This window comes from Engystomops pustulosus, chromosome 2 (assembly GCF_040894005.1).
Source record: "Engystomops pustulosus chromosome 2, aEngPut4.maternal, whole genome shotgun sequence".
Taxonomy (NCBI): Eukaryota; Metazoa; Chordata; class Amphibia; order Anura; family Leptodactylidae; genus Engystomops; species Engystomops pustulosus.
Genome location: NC_092412.1, coordinates 265084522 through 265101600, shown reverse-complemented (window position 1 = coordinate 265101600; position 17079 = coordinate 265084522). Strand labels below are relative to the sequence as shown.

The window sequence follows — 17079 nt, the reverse complement described above, 5'->3', positions numbered from 1 at the left end:
GATGAGGAGGATGTGGAGGATGTGGAGGATGAGGAGGATGTGGAGGATGAGAAGAATGTGGAGGATGGGGGGGATGTGGAGGATGAGGAGGATGTGGAGGATGTGGAGGATGTGGAGGATGAGAAGGATGTGGTGGATGAGGGGGGTGAGAAGGATGTGGAGGATGAGGAGGATGTGGAGGATGAGGGGGATGAAGAGGATGTGGAGGATGAGGAGGATGTGGTGGATGAGGGGGATGTGGAGGATGAGGGGGATGTGGAGGATGAGGAGGATGTGGAGGATGAGAAGGATGTGGAGGATGAGAAGGATGTGGAGGATGAGGGGGATGTGGAGGATGAGGGGGATGTGGAGGATGAGGAGGATGAGGGGGATGTGGAGGATGTGGAGGATGAGAAGGATGTGGAGGATGAGGAGGATGAGGAGGATGAGGAGGATGAGGAGGATGAGGAGGATGAGAAGGATGTGGAGGATGAGGGGGATGAAGAGGATGTGGTGGATGTGGAGGATGAGGAGGATGAGGGGGATGAGGAGGATGTGGAGGATGAGGAGGATGAGGAGGATGTGGAGGATGAGAAGGATGTGGAGGATGAGGAGGATGAGGGGGATGAGGAGGATGTGGAGGATGAGAAGGATGAGGAGGATGAGGAGGATGAGGGGGATGAGGAGGATGAGGGGGATGAAGAGGATGAGGAGGGTGAGGGGGATGAGGAGGATGAGAAGGATGTGGAGGATGAGGGGGATGTGGAGGATGAGGGGGATGTGGAGGATGTGGAGGATGAGAAGGATGTGGAGGATGAGGAGGATGAGGGGGATGAGGAGGATGAGGGGGATGAGGAGGATGAGGAGGATGAGGGGGATGTGGAGGATGAGGGGGATGTTGAGGATGATGAGGATGTGGAGGATGAGGGGGATGTTGAGGATGAGGAGGGTGAGGAGGACGTGGAGGATGGGGAGGATGAGGAGGGTGAGGAGGATGAGGGGGATGTGGAGGATGTGGAGGATGAGGAGGATGTGGAGGATGAGGGGGATGTGGAGGATGTGGAGGATGAGGAGGATGAGGAGGATGAGGAGGATGAGGGGGATGTGGAGGATGAGGGGGATGTTGAGGATGATGAGGATGAGGAGGATGAGGAGGATGAGGGGGATGTGGAGGATGAGGGGGATGTTGAGGATGATGAGGATGAGGAGGATGAGGAGGATGTGGAGGATGGGGAGGATGAGGGGGATGAGGAGGATGTGGAGGATGAGGGGGATGTGGAGGATCAGGGGGATGTGGAGGATGAGGAGGATGTGGAGGATGAGGGGGATGTGGAGGATGAGGGGGGATGAGGGGGATGTGGGGGATGAGGGGGATGTGGAGGATGTGGAGGATGAGGGGGATGTGGAGGATGAGGGGGATGTGGAGGATGGGGAGGATGAGGAGGGTGAGAAGGATGTGGAGGATGGGGAGGATGAGGGGGATGAGGAGGATGTGGAGGATGAGGGGGATGTGGAGGATCAGGGGGATGTGGAGGATGAGGAGGATGTGGAGGATGAGGGGGATGTGGAGGATCAGGGGGATGTGGAGGATGAGGAGGATGAGGAGGATGAGGAGGATGTGGAGGATGAGGGGGGATGAGGGGGATGTGGGGGATGAGGGGGATGTGGAGGATGTGGAGGATGAGGGGGATGTGGAGGATGAGGGGGATGTGGAGGATGAGGAGGATGAGGGGGGTGAGGAGGATGAGGAGGATGAGGGGGATGTGGAGGATGAGGGGGATGAGGGGGATTTGGAGGATGAGGGGGATGAGGAGGATGAGGGGGATGTGGAGGATGAGGGGGATGAGGGGGATGTGGAGGATGAGGGGGATGAGGAGGATGAGGGGGATGTGGAGGATGAGGGGGGGGTGTATGATGTGGAGGATGAGGGGGATGAGGAGGATGAGGAGGATGTGGAGGATGAGGGGGATGTGGAGGATGAGGGGGATGTGGGGGATGTGGAGGATGAGGAGGATGAGGAGGATGAGGGGGATGTGGTGGATGAGGGGGACGTGGAGGATGAGGGGGGTGTGGAGGATGTGGAGGACGAGGGGGATGTGGGGGATGTGGAGGATGAGGGGGATGTGGAGGATCAGGGGGATGTGGAGGATCAGGGGGATGTGGAGGATGAGGGGGATGTGGAGGATCAGGGGGATGTGGAGGATGAGGGGGATGTGGAGGATGAGGAGGATGAGGGGGGTGAGGAGGATGAGGAAGATGAGGGGGGTGAGGAGGATGAGGAGGATGAGGAGGATGAGGAGGATGAGGGGGATGTGGAGGATGAGGGGGATGTGGAGGATGAGGGGGATGAGGGGGATGTGGAGGATGAGGGGGATGAGGGGGATGTGGAGGATGAGGGGGATGAGGAGGATGAGGGGGATGTGGAGGATGAGGGGGGGTGTAGGATGTGGAGGATGAGGGGGATGTGGAGGATGTGGAGGATGAGGGGGATGTGGAGGATGAGGGGGATGTGGGGGATGTGGAGGATGAGGAGGATGAGGAGGATGAGGGGGATGTGGTGGATGAGGGGGACGTGGAGGATGAGGGGGGTGTGGAGGATGTGGAGGATGAGGGGGATGTGGGGGATGTGGAGGATGAGGGGGGTGAGGAGGATGAGGGGGATGTGGAGGATGAGGAGGATGAGGGGGGTGAGGAGGATGGGGGGGTGAGGAGGATGAGGATGATGTGGAGGATGAGGGGGATGTGGAGGATGAGGGGGGTGAGGAAGATGTGGAGGATGAGGGGTATGTGGAGGATGAGGAGGATGTGGAGGATGAGGAGGATGAGGGGGATGTGGAGGATGAGGAGGATGAGGGGGATGTGGAGGATGAGGAGGATGAGGAGGATGAGGAGGATGTGGTGGATGAGGAGGATGAGGGGGATGAGGATGATGTGGAGGATGAGGAGGATGAGGGGGATGTGGAGGATGAGGAGGATGTGGAGGATGAGGAGGATGTGGTGGATGAGGAGGATGAGGGGGATGAGGATGATGTGGAGGATGAGGAGGATGAGGGGGATGTGGAGGATGAGGAGGATGAGGAGGATGTGGAGGATGAGGAGGATGTGGAGGATGAGGGGGATGTGGAGGATGAGGAGGATGTGGAGGATGAGGGGGATGTGGAGGATGAGGGGGATGTGGAGGATGAGGAGGATGTGGTGGATGAGGGGGATGAGGGGGATGTGGAGGATGAGGAGGATGTGGAGGATGAGGGGGATGTGGAGGATGAGGAGGATGAGGGGGATGAGGGGGATGTGGAGGATGAGGGGGATGTGGAGGATGAGGAGGATGTGGTGGATGAGGAGGATGAGGGGGATGAGGATGATGTGGAGGATGAGGAGGATGAGGAGGATGTGGAGGATATGGAGGATGAGGAGGATGAGGAGGATGAGGGGGCAGTCATAGAATGGCCAGAAGATACAGAATCTATAGGATTAGTGATCAGTCCTGTCTGCAGTCACATAGCTGAACATTCATCACCTAAATGTACGAGCGACGACCTGCGCCGGGGGGGACTAGTTTTGGGTCTGGATGTCAGTAGCGGAGGCACTAGGATTATCTGACTATTTTGGGAAATTTATTGGGGTCTAAAAGTGGATGATGGCTTCAAACTCCACCCTGAACCTGTGTCCTGATGGTTTTCTGAGAGGGACAACCCTGAGCCTTCCCTCGTTAGACCACGAGATATAGACAAGCCATGTGACTCGGTATACAGCAGTGTAGAAAAGTATGTGCCCCCTTTGTCATTTCTTATCTTTTGGATGTTTGTAACTTTAATGTTTCTAATCATCAAACGAATCTAAAAATTGGAGAAACAAGAGACAAATTACACAAAGTCTTTCAGATCCATCAGTCTGGAGAAGGTGATGAAGCCAACTCTAACTGTGTGGGACACAAGAGAACTAGAACCACCGTGAGATCCATTATCCACAAATGGAGAAAACTGTGGTGAACCTTCCCAGGAGAGGCCGACCATCCAAGACTACCTCATCCAGGAGGTCACACAACAACATCCACAGACCTGCAGGCCTCACTTGCTCCACGACTCCTCGGGTTCACGACTCCTCGGGTTCACGACTCCTCGGGTTCACGACTCCTCGGGTTCACGACTCCTCGGGTTCACGACTCCTCGGGTTCACGACTCAAAGAGAGACCAGAAGAACCATCATCTTCTCCAATATCTTCATTCTCCTCCCGGGAAGGTCCATGCTGCCGCTCGGTAGGAGGAAAAGCCTCTGGACAATCTTCGCTTTCTCTCTTCAGTCAAGATGAACTAGTTTCATCATAGAGAGGGATGTCAATGCTTCGACACCTCACCGAGGCAGGAGCAGCCATTGTACCGTCACTGAGGTGGCCAAGGATCCTCCATGTCTAATGATCATTACTCCCTTGTGAGGTCAGTGAGAGGGTGCGTCAAATATTGTCCCCTGGGAGGGGATGAATGTAATTTCCAGGACTTCTGTAACCAAACCCTCTGCTTGCCTGACGGCTCCTTACAGAGCTACACACTTGACCATGAAGTATCTGATGATACTTCTCTTACCTCTTCCTGGTAAGTTTCAGGACTATTCTTCTGTTTGACAATATGGCCAATAGTCACCATTTCCAGCAGCTACTAACATTGACCATGGATCTACAGGATGTACCTGGGTCCAGCACATGAGGCCTGGTCTGGCCATCCTGGGGTGTGATAGGACCGGGGTCTTCAGCCTGCTCCTAGGTCTTTCCACATTACTCAGACTTAGCGTTTTCCCTGGATGAAGAGGAGTAGGAGTTGTTACTTCACATCTTCACACATCATAAATATCTCCATAGACCCAACCACAGAATGTGCACCAAACCAGAGAGCCATGGAGCGCTGACAGCTTTCCAGAAGATTCTTCTCCTAATGCTGCTTGGTCTATGTTGGCAATTTGGAAAATTCTCGTAAAAGGTCTGAGACGGAATCCATGGGGTTTGCACATTTGCCTTTCCCCCCTCCAGGGGACATTCCTCTGGGTCTGATCTGGGGGATACATGTCGTATCCAGGGAAGGTTAATGGGGTTACACAAACACACTTTTATTTTCTGGCTTTGCCATGAACTTTGACCTAGACGCTCTGGGTAGGCCGGCAGGACCAGACTTTGGACTAATTGGTGTTTTCTTCCAGACGTGCAGATTATCACCTCCCTATTGGGGATCCCTTTATAGATTAGCCTACAACTTCAGCAACCACCAGGAAACTGTAAAAACCAAAAGTTATAAAAGTCTCTGTTGGGTCCTCAAGCTGCAGGACCTCACATCCGCCAGGTGCCTTCTGCTGGATCAGGTCTATGTGACCGGTTCTATGCTGCGTTGTTGAATACCTCAGCGTCTTAGCTCAGCTAACCTGTAAGGGTGTGTGTGTCAGCACTATGCTCACAGACCGCAGGTGGCGGGAAGCAGAATTATGAATGCAGCTCTGGAGGCTTCCTGCACCCAAGCCGTTCCTATAGGGTGGAGTAACATCTCACGTGGATGATAGAAAAGTCTTCTTCCTCTTTTGAGGGTGAAGGTTCTCAGCTATGATTTAACACAAAGAACGGTGTCTTCCCACAGATTTGATTTACCTTGGAGCAGAGAATTGGCTGACATCAGTAGAAAATAGCAGAGAGAGAACAGGAAGAGGGAGCAGACACTTCACTCCAGAATCCCTGGCTCCAGTTTCTTAGGACTTGCCCCGAGAGTTGAGATTCCTCGTAAATGATTCAGTCTGTATTCACAACTTATTTTTGGAAAGTCCCAAATTATCATAAAATTCCTCTGAGATTCCTCCTCCTCGTAATAAACACGCAGAGACTCCACTCTCTAGTTTCCAAAGAGTAAATACATGACAAGACGTCTGCTATCTTCTGCTGTCACTTTAGGAGTCTTAGAGGTTCCTCAGCCTCTGGCTCCCAGACTCCAACATCTCCTCATGAGATGAACCCGGTTTATAACATCCGCAGCGTTCATGTCCCTTCCCACATCTCTGGACCATACCAACATTGCAGATTGTGGGGGGAACAGGAGAACTTGAAGACTCCTTTATGTCTGTTATGTCTATAGGGATATTTGCTGTCTGTTTAAACTCAATACTGGATCATTGATCATCGAAACTACATCACTGGATTACTGATCACTGAACAGCTAGATACTGGACAACAAGTCCCGGCCACCACATCACTGGATCACAACAAGTCCTGGCCACCACATCACTGGATGACAACAAGTCCTGACCACCACATCACTGGATGACAACAAGTCCTGGCCACCACATCACTGGATGACAACAAGTCCTGGCCACCACATCACTGGATGAAAAGAAGTCCCGGCCACCACAGCACTAGATGACAACAAGTCCTGGCCACCACATCACCGGATGACAAAAAGTCCTGGCCACCACATCACTGGATGACAACAAGTCCTGGCCACCACATCACTGGATGAAAACATGTCCTGGCCACCACATCACTGGATGACAACAAGTCCTGGCCACCACATCACCGGATGACAACAAGTCCTGGCCACCACATCACTGGATGACAACAAGTCCTGGCCACCACATCACCGGATGACAACAAGTCCTGGCCACCACATCCCTGGATGACAACAAGCCATGACCAACACATCACTGGATGACAAGAAGTCCCGGCCACCACATCACTGGATGACAACAAGTCCCGGCCACCACATCACTAGATGACAACAAGTCCTGGCCACCACATCACTGGATCACAACAAGCCATGACCACCACATCACTGGATGACAACAAGTCCGGGCCACCACATCACTAGATGACAACAAGTCCTGGCCACCACATCACCAGATGACAACAAGTCCTGGCCACCACATCATCGGATTACAACAAGTCCTGGCCACCACATCACCGGATGACAACAAGTCCTGGCCACCACATCACTGGATGACAACAAGTCCGGGCCACCACATCACTAGATGACAACAAGTCCTGGCCACCACATCACCGGATGACAACAAGTCCTGGCCACCACATCACCGGATGACAACAAGTCCTGGCCACCACATCACCGGATGACAACAAGTCCTGGCCACCACATCACCGGATGACAAGAAGTCCCGGCCACCACATCACCGGATGACAACAAGTCCTGACCACCACATCACCGGATGACAACAAGTCCTGGCCACCACATCACTGGATGACAACAAGTCCGGGCCACCACATCACTAGATGACAACAAGTCCTGGCCACCACATCACCGGATGACAACAAGTCCTGGCCACCACATCACCGGATGACAACAAGTCCTGGCCACCACATCACCGGATGACAACAAGTCCTGGCCACCACATCACCGGATGACAACAAGTCCCGGCCACCACATCACTGGATGACAACAAGTCCTGACCACCACATCACTGGATGACAACAAGTCCTGGCCACCACACCACTGGATGACAAGAAGTCCCGGCCACCACATCACTAGATGACAACAAGTCCTGGCCACCACGTCACTGGATCACAACAAGTCCTGGCCACCACATCACTGGATCACAACAAGTCCTGGCCATCACACCACTGGATGACAAGAAGTCCCGGCCACCACATCACTAGATGACAACAAGTCCTGACCACCACACCACTGGATCACAACAAGTCCTGGCCACCACATCACTGGATGACAACAAGTCCTGGCCACCACATCACTGGTCACAACAAGTCCTGGCCACCACATCACTGGATGACAACAAGTCCTGACCACCACATCACTGGATGATAACAAGTACCGGCCACCACATCACTGGATGACAACAAGTCCTGACCACCACATCACTGGATGATAACAAGTACCGGCCACCACATCACTAGATGACAACAAGTCCTGACCACCACACCACTGGATCACAACAAGTCCTGGCCACCACATCACTAGATGACAACAAGTCCTGGCCACCACATCACTAGATGACAACAAGTCCTGGCCATCACATCACTGGATGACAACAAGTCCTGGTCACCACATCACTGGATGACAACAAGTCCCGGCCACCACATCACCGGATCACAACAAGTCCTGACCACCACATCACTGGATGACAACAAGTCCCGGCCACCACATCACCGGATTACAACAAGTCCTGGCCACCACATCACTGTATGACTGTATGACAACAAGTCCTGGCCACCACGTCACTGGATGACAACAAGTCCGGCCACCACATCACTGGATCACAACAAGTCCTGGCCACCACATCACTGGATCACAACATCACTGGATGATAACAACTTCTGGCCACAACATCGCTGGATGACAACAAGTCTTGGCCACCACATGACATGACATGACATGACATGGATGACAACAACTTATGGCAACCACATCACTGGATCAAAACAGGTCCTGGCCACCACATCACTGGATGATAACAACTTCTGGCCACAACATTGCTGGATGACAACAAGTCCTGGCCACCACATCACTGGATGACAGCAAGTCCTGGCCACCACATCACTGGATGACAAGAAGTCCTGGCCAGCACATCACTGGATGACAAGAAGTCCCGGCCACCACACCACTGGATGACAACAAGGCATGGCCACCACATCACTGGATGACAACAAGGCATGGCCCTCACATCCCTGGATGACAACAAATTCTGGCCACCACATCAACGGATCACAACAAGTCCTGGCCACCACATCACTGGATGACAACAAGTCCTGGCCACCACATCACTGGATGACAACAAGTCCGGGCCACCACATCACTGGATCACAACAAACTTTGGCCACAACATCACTGGATGACAACAAATCTTGACCACCACATCACTAGATTACAACATCACTGGATGACAAGTCTTGTCCACCACATCACTGGATGACAACAAGTCCTGACCACCACATCACTGGATGACAACAAATCTTGACCACCACATCACTGGATGACAACAACTTCTGGCCACCACATCACTGGATGACAACAACTTCTGGCCACCACATCACTGGATCAAAACAAGTCCTGGCCACCACATCACTGGATGATAACAACTTCTGGCCACAACATCGCTGGATGACAACAAGTCCTGGCCACCACATCACTGGATGACAGCAAGTCCTGGCCACCACATCACTGGATGACAACAAGTCCTGGCCAACACATCACTGGATGACAACAACTTCTGGCCACCACATCACTGGATGACAGCAAGTCCTGGCCACCACATCACTGGATGACAGCAAGTCCAGGCCACCACATCACCGGATCACAGGTCATGGACACTTCAATGTAGAGATATATATTGTCGGAATTACATTTCTGGATCCCCAATTATGATTATGTAGGGTACTCTTAATTAATAAATCAGAAAGAACAGTTCCTGCAATACTGGAGCATTTAGAATGGACCAATGATCCGTCGAGAACAGCGGCCACATAACATGGTCACATCTGGATCAGCGATGACTACTAGATCACCAGTGTTAGAAAACCGCAACATCACTGGTAATAGACCAAGCCAGCGACATATGTCATGTCATCAAGACAAACCATGTAACACTGGATGACCAGGGACAGAGCAGCAGGTAGTCTACAGCACTCAGTGCCACACCTCTTCACCTTCTTCACCTGTCCCCCGCCATACCTGCCATCTGCTTCACCGATCCCCTCGCCACACCTGTCATCTGCTTCACCGGTCCCCTCGCCACACCTGTCATCTGCATCACTGATCCCCTTGCCAAACCTGCCATCTGCTTCACCTGTCATCTTCTTCACCTGTCCTCCGCCACAAATCTCATCTGCTTCACTGATCCCCTCGCCACACCTATCATCTGCTTCACTGGTCTCCCACCACACCTGTCATCTGCTTCACGATCCCCTCGCCACACCTGTCATATGCTTCACTGATCCCCTCGACACACCTATCATCCTCTACACCTGTTCCCCTGCCACACCAGTCATCTGCTTCACCTGTCCCCCGCCACATCTGTCATCTGCTTCACCTGTCCCCCGCCACGTCTGTCATCTGCTACACCGATCCCCTCGACACACCTGTCATCCTCTACACCTGTTCCCCTGCCAACCTGTCATCTTCTTCACCTGTCCCCCGCCACACCTGTCATCTTCTTCACCTGTCCTCCGCCACAACTCTCATCTGCTTCACCTGTTCCCCGCCACATCTGTCATCTGCTTCACCGATCCCCTCGACACACCTGTCATCCTCTACACCTGTTCCCCTGCCACACCTGTCATCTTCTTCACCTGTCCCCCGCCACGTCTGTCATCTGCTACACCGATCCCACCATACCTGTCATCCTCTACACCTGTTCCCGTGCCACACCTGTCATCTGCTTCACCTGTCCAGCCACCACACCTGTCATCTACTTCACCAATCCCCTTGCCACACCTGCCATCTGCTTCACCGATCCCCTCGCCACACCTGTCATCTGCTTCACAGAACCCCCCCCCACACCTGTCATCTGCTTCACCTGTCCCCTTGCCACACCTGTCATCTGCTTCACCTGTCCCCTCGCCACACCTGTCATCTGCTTCACTGATCCCCTTGCCAAACCTGTCATCTGCTTCACCTGTCCCCCGCCACACCTGCCATCTGCTTCACCTGTCCCCCACCACACATATCATCTGCTTCACCTGTCCCCCACCACACCTGTCATCTGCTTCACTTTTCCCCCGCCACACCGGTCATCTGCTTCACCTGTCTCCCACCACACCTGTCATCTGCTTCACCGATTCCCTGCCACACCGGTCATCTGCATTACCGAACTGCTCGCCACACCTGCCATCTGCTTCACCGATCCCCTCGCCACACCTGTCATCTGCTTCATCTGTCCCCTGCCACACCTGTCATCTGCTTCACCGATCCCTTCGCCACAACTGTCATCTGCTTCACCGATCCCCTCACCACACCTGTCATCTGCTTCACCGATCCCCTCGCCACACCTGTCATCTGCTTCACCAATCCCCTCGCCACACCTGTCAACTGCTTTACCAATCCCTTCGCTACACCTGTCATTTGCTTCACCGATCCCCTCACCACACCTGTCATCTGCTTCACCGATCCCCTCGCCACACCTGTCATCTGCTTCACCGATCCCCTCGCCACACCTGTCATCTGCTTCACCGATCCCCTCGCCACACCTGTCATCTGCTTCACCTGTTTCCCACCACACCTGTCATCTGCATCACTTGTCCCCCCCCTGCTAAACCTTTCATCTGCTGCACCTGTTTCCAGCCACCCCTGTCATCTGATGTACCTGTCCCCTGCTTCACCTTTCCCCTGCTACACCTTTCATCTACTGTAACTGTCCCCCTCCACACCTGTTCACTGCTGCATCTGTCCCCTGTTATACCTGTCATCTGCTTTACTTGTCCCCCCCCCTACAACTGTCCCTGGCCACACCTGTTATCTGCTACCCCTGTTCCCTGCTAAACCTTTTATCTCCAGCGCCTGTTTCCAGCCACCCCTGTCATCTGCTGAACCTGTCCCCAGCCACATCTGTTCTCTGCTGCACCTGTCCCCTGCTTCACCTGTCCCCAACCACACCTGTCATCTACTTCACCTGCCCCCCGCCACACCTGTCATCTGCTTCACCTGTCCCCCGCCACACCTGTCATCTGCTTCACTGATCCCCTCGCCACACCTGTCATCCGCTTCACCAATTCCCTCGCCACACCTGTCATCCTCTACACCTGTTCCCCTGCCACACCTGTCATCTGCTTCATCTGTTCCCCGCCACACCTGTCATCTGCTTCACTGATCCCCTCGCCACACCTGTCATCCGCTTCACCAATCCCCTCGCCACACCTGTCATCCTCTACACCTGTTCCCCTGCCACACCTGTCATCTGCTTCACCTGTCCCCCGCCACACCTGTCATCTGCTTCACTGATCCCCTCGCCACACCTGTCATCTGCTTCACCAATCCCCTCGCCACACCTGTCATCCTCTACACCTGTTCCCCTGCCACACCTGTCATCTGCTTCATCTGTTCCCCTGCCACACCTGTCATCTGCTTTTCCGGTCTCCCACCACACCTGTCATCTGCTTCACTTGTCCCCAGGCTACCCCTGTCCTTTGCTAAACCTTTCCTCTACTGTACCTGTGCCTCCCACACCTGCCATCTGATGCACATTTATCCCTGGCCACACCCATCATCTGCTTCACCTGTCCCCCGCCACACCTGTCATCTGCTTCACCTGTCCGCCACGTCTGTCATCTGCTTCACCTGTCCTCCCCACACCTGTCATCTGCTTCACCGATCCCCCCGCCACACCTGTCATCCTCTACACGTGTTCCCCTGCCACACCTGTCATCTGCTTCACCTGTCCCCGCCACACCTGCCATCTGCTTCACCGACCCCCTCGTCACATCGGTCATCTGATTCACCTGTGCCCTCGCCACACCTGTCACCTGCTTCACCTGTCCCCGCCACACCTGTCATCTGCTTCACCGATCCCCTCGCCACACCTGTCATCTGCTTCACCTGTCTCCTCGCCACACCTGTCATCTGCTTCACCGATCCCCTCGCCACACCTGTCATCTGCTTCATCTGTTCCCCTGCCACACCTTTCATCTGCTTCACTTGTCCCCAGGCTACCCCTGTCCTTTGCTAAACCTTTCCTCTGCTGTACCTGTCCCTCCCACACCTGCCATCTGATCCACATTTATCCCTGGCCACACCCGTCATCTTCTTTACCTGTCCCCCGCCACGTCTGTCATCTGCTTCACCTGTCCCCCCATACCTGTCATCTGCTTCACCGATCCCCCCGCCACACCTGTCATCCTCTACACGTGTTCCCCTGCCACACCTGTCATCTTCTTCACCTGTCCCCTGCAACACCTGCCATCTGCTTTACCGACCCCCTTGTCACATCTGTCATCTGATTCACCTGTCCCCTCGCCACACCTGCCATCTGCTTCACCGATCCCCTTGCCACACCTGTCATCTGCTTCACCTGCCCCGCCACACTTGCTATCTGCTTTACCTGTCTCCTCGCCACACCTGTCATCTGCTTCACCGATCCCCTCACCACGCCTGTCATCTGCTTCACCAATCCCCTCGACACACCTGTCATCCTCTACAACTGTTCCCCTGCCACACCTGTCATCTGCTTCACCTGTCCCCCGCCACGTCTGTCATCTGCTTCACACGTCCCCCTCCACACCTGTCATCTGCTTCACCAATCCCCTCGACACACCAGTCATCCTCTACACCTGTGTCACACCTGTCATCTGTTTCACCTGTCCACCCGCCACACCTGTCATCTGCTTCTCCAATCCCTTTGACACATCTGTCATCTGCTACACCGTTCCCCTCACCACACCTGCCATCTGCTTCACCTGTCCCCTCGCTACACCTGTCATCTGCTTCTCCTGTCCCCACCACACCTGTCATCTGCTTCACCGATCCCCTCGCCACACCTGTCATCTGCTTCACCTGTCCCCCACCACACCTGTCATCTGCTTCACCAATCCCCTCACCACACATATCATCTGCTTCACCGATCCCCTCACCACACCTGTCATCTGCTTCACCTGTCCCCCACCACACCTGTCATCTGCTTCACCTGTCCCCCACCACACCTGTCATCTGCTTCACCAATCCCCTCACCACACATATCATCTGCTTCACCGATCCCCTCACCACACCTGTCAACTGCTTCACCTGTCCCCCACCACACCTGTCATCTGCTTCACCTGTCCCCCACCACACCTGTCATCTGCTTCACGGATCCCCTCGCCACACCTGTCATCCGCTTCACCAATCCCCTCGCCACACCTGTCATCCTCTACACCTGTTCTCTGCTGCACCAATACCCCGCCATACCAGTCATCTGCTGCACCTGTCCTCTTCTTCAACTGTCACCTACTGTACCTGTCCTCTACCACACCTGTCATCCACTGCACCTGTCCTCTACCACACCTGTCATCCACTGCACCTGTCCTCTACCACACCTGTCACCTACTGCACCTGTCCTCTACCACACCTGTCATCCACTGCACCTGTCCTCTACCACACCTGTCATCTACTGCACCTGTCCCCCACCACACCTGTCATCTGCTTCTCCAATCCCTTTGACACATCTGTCATCTGCTACACCGTTCCCCTCACCACACCTGCCATCTGCTTCACCTGTCCCCTCGCTACACCTGTCATCTGCTTCTCCTGTCCCCACCACACCTGTCATCTGCTTCACCGATCCCCTCGCCACACCTGTCATCTGCTTCACCTGTCCCCCACCACACCTGTCATCTGCTTCACCAATCCCCTCACCACACATATCATCTGCTTCACCGATCCCCTCACCACACCTGTCAACTGCTTCACCTGTCCCCCACCACACCTGTCATCTGCTTCACCTGTCCCCCACACCTGTCATCTGCTTCACGGATCCCCTCGCCACACCTGTCATCCGCTTCACCAATCCCCTCGCCACACCTGTCATCCTCTACACCTGTTCTCTGCTGCACCAATACCCCGCCATACCAGTCATCTGCTGCACCTGTCCTCTTCTTCAACTGTCACCTACTGTACCTGTCCTCTACCACACCTGTCATCCACTGCACCTGTCCTCTACCACACCTGTCATCTACTGCACCTGTCCTCTACCACACCTGTCATCTACCGCACCTGTCCTCTACCACACCTGTCATCCACTGCACCTGTCCTCTACCACACCTGTCATCCACTGCACCTGTCCTCTACTACACCTATCATCCACTGCACCTGTCCTCTACCACACCTGTCATCCACTGCACCTGTCCTCTACCACACCTGTCATCCACTGCACCTGTCCTCTACCACACCTATCATCCACTGCACCTGTCCTCTACCACACCTGTCATCCATTGCACCTGTTCTCTACCACACCTGTCATCCACTGCACCTGTTCCCTACCACACCTGTCATCCACTGCACCTGTTCTCTACCACACCTGTCATCCACTGCACCTGTCCTCTACCACACCTGTCATCCATTGCACCTGTTCTCTACCACACCTGTCATCCATTGCACCTGTTCTCTACCACACCTGTCATCCACTGCACCTGTTCCCTACCACACCTGTCATCCACTGCACCTGTTCTCTACCACACCTGTCATCCACTGCACCTGTCCCCGGCCACACCTGTCATGTGCTACCCTTGTTCCCTGCTAAAGATGTCATCCACTGCACCTGTCATCTACCACACCTGTTCTTTGCTGCCCCTGTCGCACCTGTCTGCCGCTGCCGTGACTCACCTGCCGGCCTTGGTGATGATCATCTCTGTTCCGATGTCATGGAATCTCTTCCAGAGGTCGGCACACTGCAGCTCCACCTGGATCTCATCCATAGATGACACAGATAGAGGCTGGGGGTCGGGGACTCGTGGAGGCGCCAGGTCCGGGCAGGACTCATACGAGCAGGAGGTTCGCTCCGCCAGAACCTCAGTGTCTGAGCTTGTGCTGTGTTCAGAGTCTGCAGAGAAGATGCAGAGGACACCGGTCAGAAGACAGGACACAACATCAATGACTATAGCGCCCCCTAGATCACAGGGCAAATAACTGCTCCAGTCACATCCAGAACTGCACTCCCCCAACCTAAACTCAATTTGCCCCCCAGGAGCAACAGATTTAACTGCTTGTTACATTCTGGAAACTAGTGACTGCAGCTCTGGATGTGAATAGAGAATATGATGATATCAAAGCAGAATTTTGACTGCAGCTTTAAATGCAACTGGAGAATACAGGATTATGACTGCAGCTATGGGTGTGATTGGAGAACACGATAAGATGTATGTGCATCTCATAACAGTGACCTCCACAGCCCCCCATAACACTGACCCCCACATCCCCCATAATAAGGATAGGTGTATTATAACTTGTGATCTATGATGAGCTCTTCCTGTGACCTGGTATAACCTGAGCCCTGGTCACACTCATCCTCATCATCCTCTCTCCTGCTGCTGCTCCTCTGGGCTCCTGCTGAGATTCCTGTGTCCTCCCCGCCCCCTGCTGGTCAGGATGTGGTACTGCAGCTGGGTCCTGGCTGTGTGGATGGGATGGAAGGAATTGGATCAGTGATGGGGAACCTTTTAGAGACCAAGTGCCCAAACTACAACCAAAACACAGCAGATTACCCCCCCCCCCCCTCCTCTGCCCCATTGTATTGGTGATAGAGGAAGAACTGCAGGCTGGAGCAGGAGCTCCGCTGATCCTCCTGCAGCCGGCCGCCCGCAGAGAGGGGTCTGAGTGCCACCACCAGTCACAGCGCCCCCTAACATGGCAGCACAGTGCACAGCTGGGCGAGACATGACGGATGGCAGCAGCTGGCAGAGGGCAGCTCCTCCTGGCACCCGCACTGTCTGCGCAGAGGATGAGCACCTGTTACACCGCGACTCAGAACAATGCGCCATTATACACAGTACAGAGGGGCTCAGAGCGGAGAGAGGGGTGCTGCACCCCATTACACCACATCACTGCAGTAAACACAGAGGAGGACAGAGGAGTCTGGAGGAGGAAGAGGACAGAGGGGTCTGGAGGAGGAGGACAGAGGAGTCTGGAGGAGGACAGAGGAGTGAGGAGGAGGACAGAGGAGTCTGGAGGAGGAAGAGGACAGAGGAGTCTGGAGGAGGAGGAGGACAGAGGAGTGAGGAGGAGGACAGAGGAGTGAGGAGGAGGACAGAGGAGTCTGGAGGAGGAAGAGGACAGAGGAGTCTGGAGGAGGAGGAGGACAGAGGAGTCTGGAGGAGGAGGAGGACAGAGGAGTCTGGAGGAGGAAGAGGACAGAGGAGTCTGGAGGAGGAGGAGGACAGAGGAGTGAGGAGGAGGACAGAGGAGTGAGGAGGAGGACAGAGGAGTGAGGAGGAGGACAGAGGAGTCTGGAGGAGGAAGAGGACAGAGGAGTCTGGAGGAGGAGGAGGACAGAGGAGTCTGGAGGAGGAGGAGGACAGAGGGGTCTGGAGGAGGAGGAGGACAGAGGAGTGAGGAGGAGGAAGAGGACAGAGGGGTCTGGAGGAGGAGGCCAGAGGGGTCTGGAGGAGGAGGAGGAGCACAGAGGAGTCTGGAGAAGGAGGAGGACAGA

At 54.5% G+C, this 17079-nt stretch overlaps 1 protein-coding gene across 2 annotated transcripts in view; it reads right to left on the bottom strand.

The window, feature by feature from the left end:
* LOC140119728 (T-box transcription factor TBX15) overlaps positions 1–17079 on the bottom strand; it is a 107899-nt gene that overhangs the window by 16712 nt on the left and 74108 nt on the right. For both annotated transcript variants that reach the window (XM_072139078.1, XM_072139079.1), the window contains exon 2: positions 15258–15474. In XM_072139078.1, coding sequence (XP_071995179.1) covers positions 15258–15474 — 217 coding nt within the window. The remainder of the gene's footprint in view (positions 1–15257; positions 15475–17079) is intronic.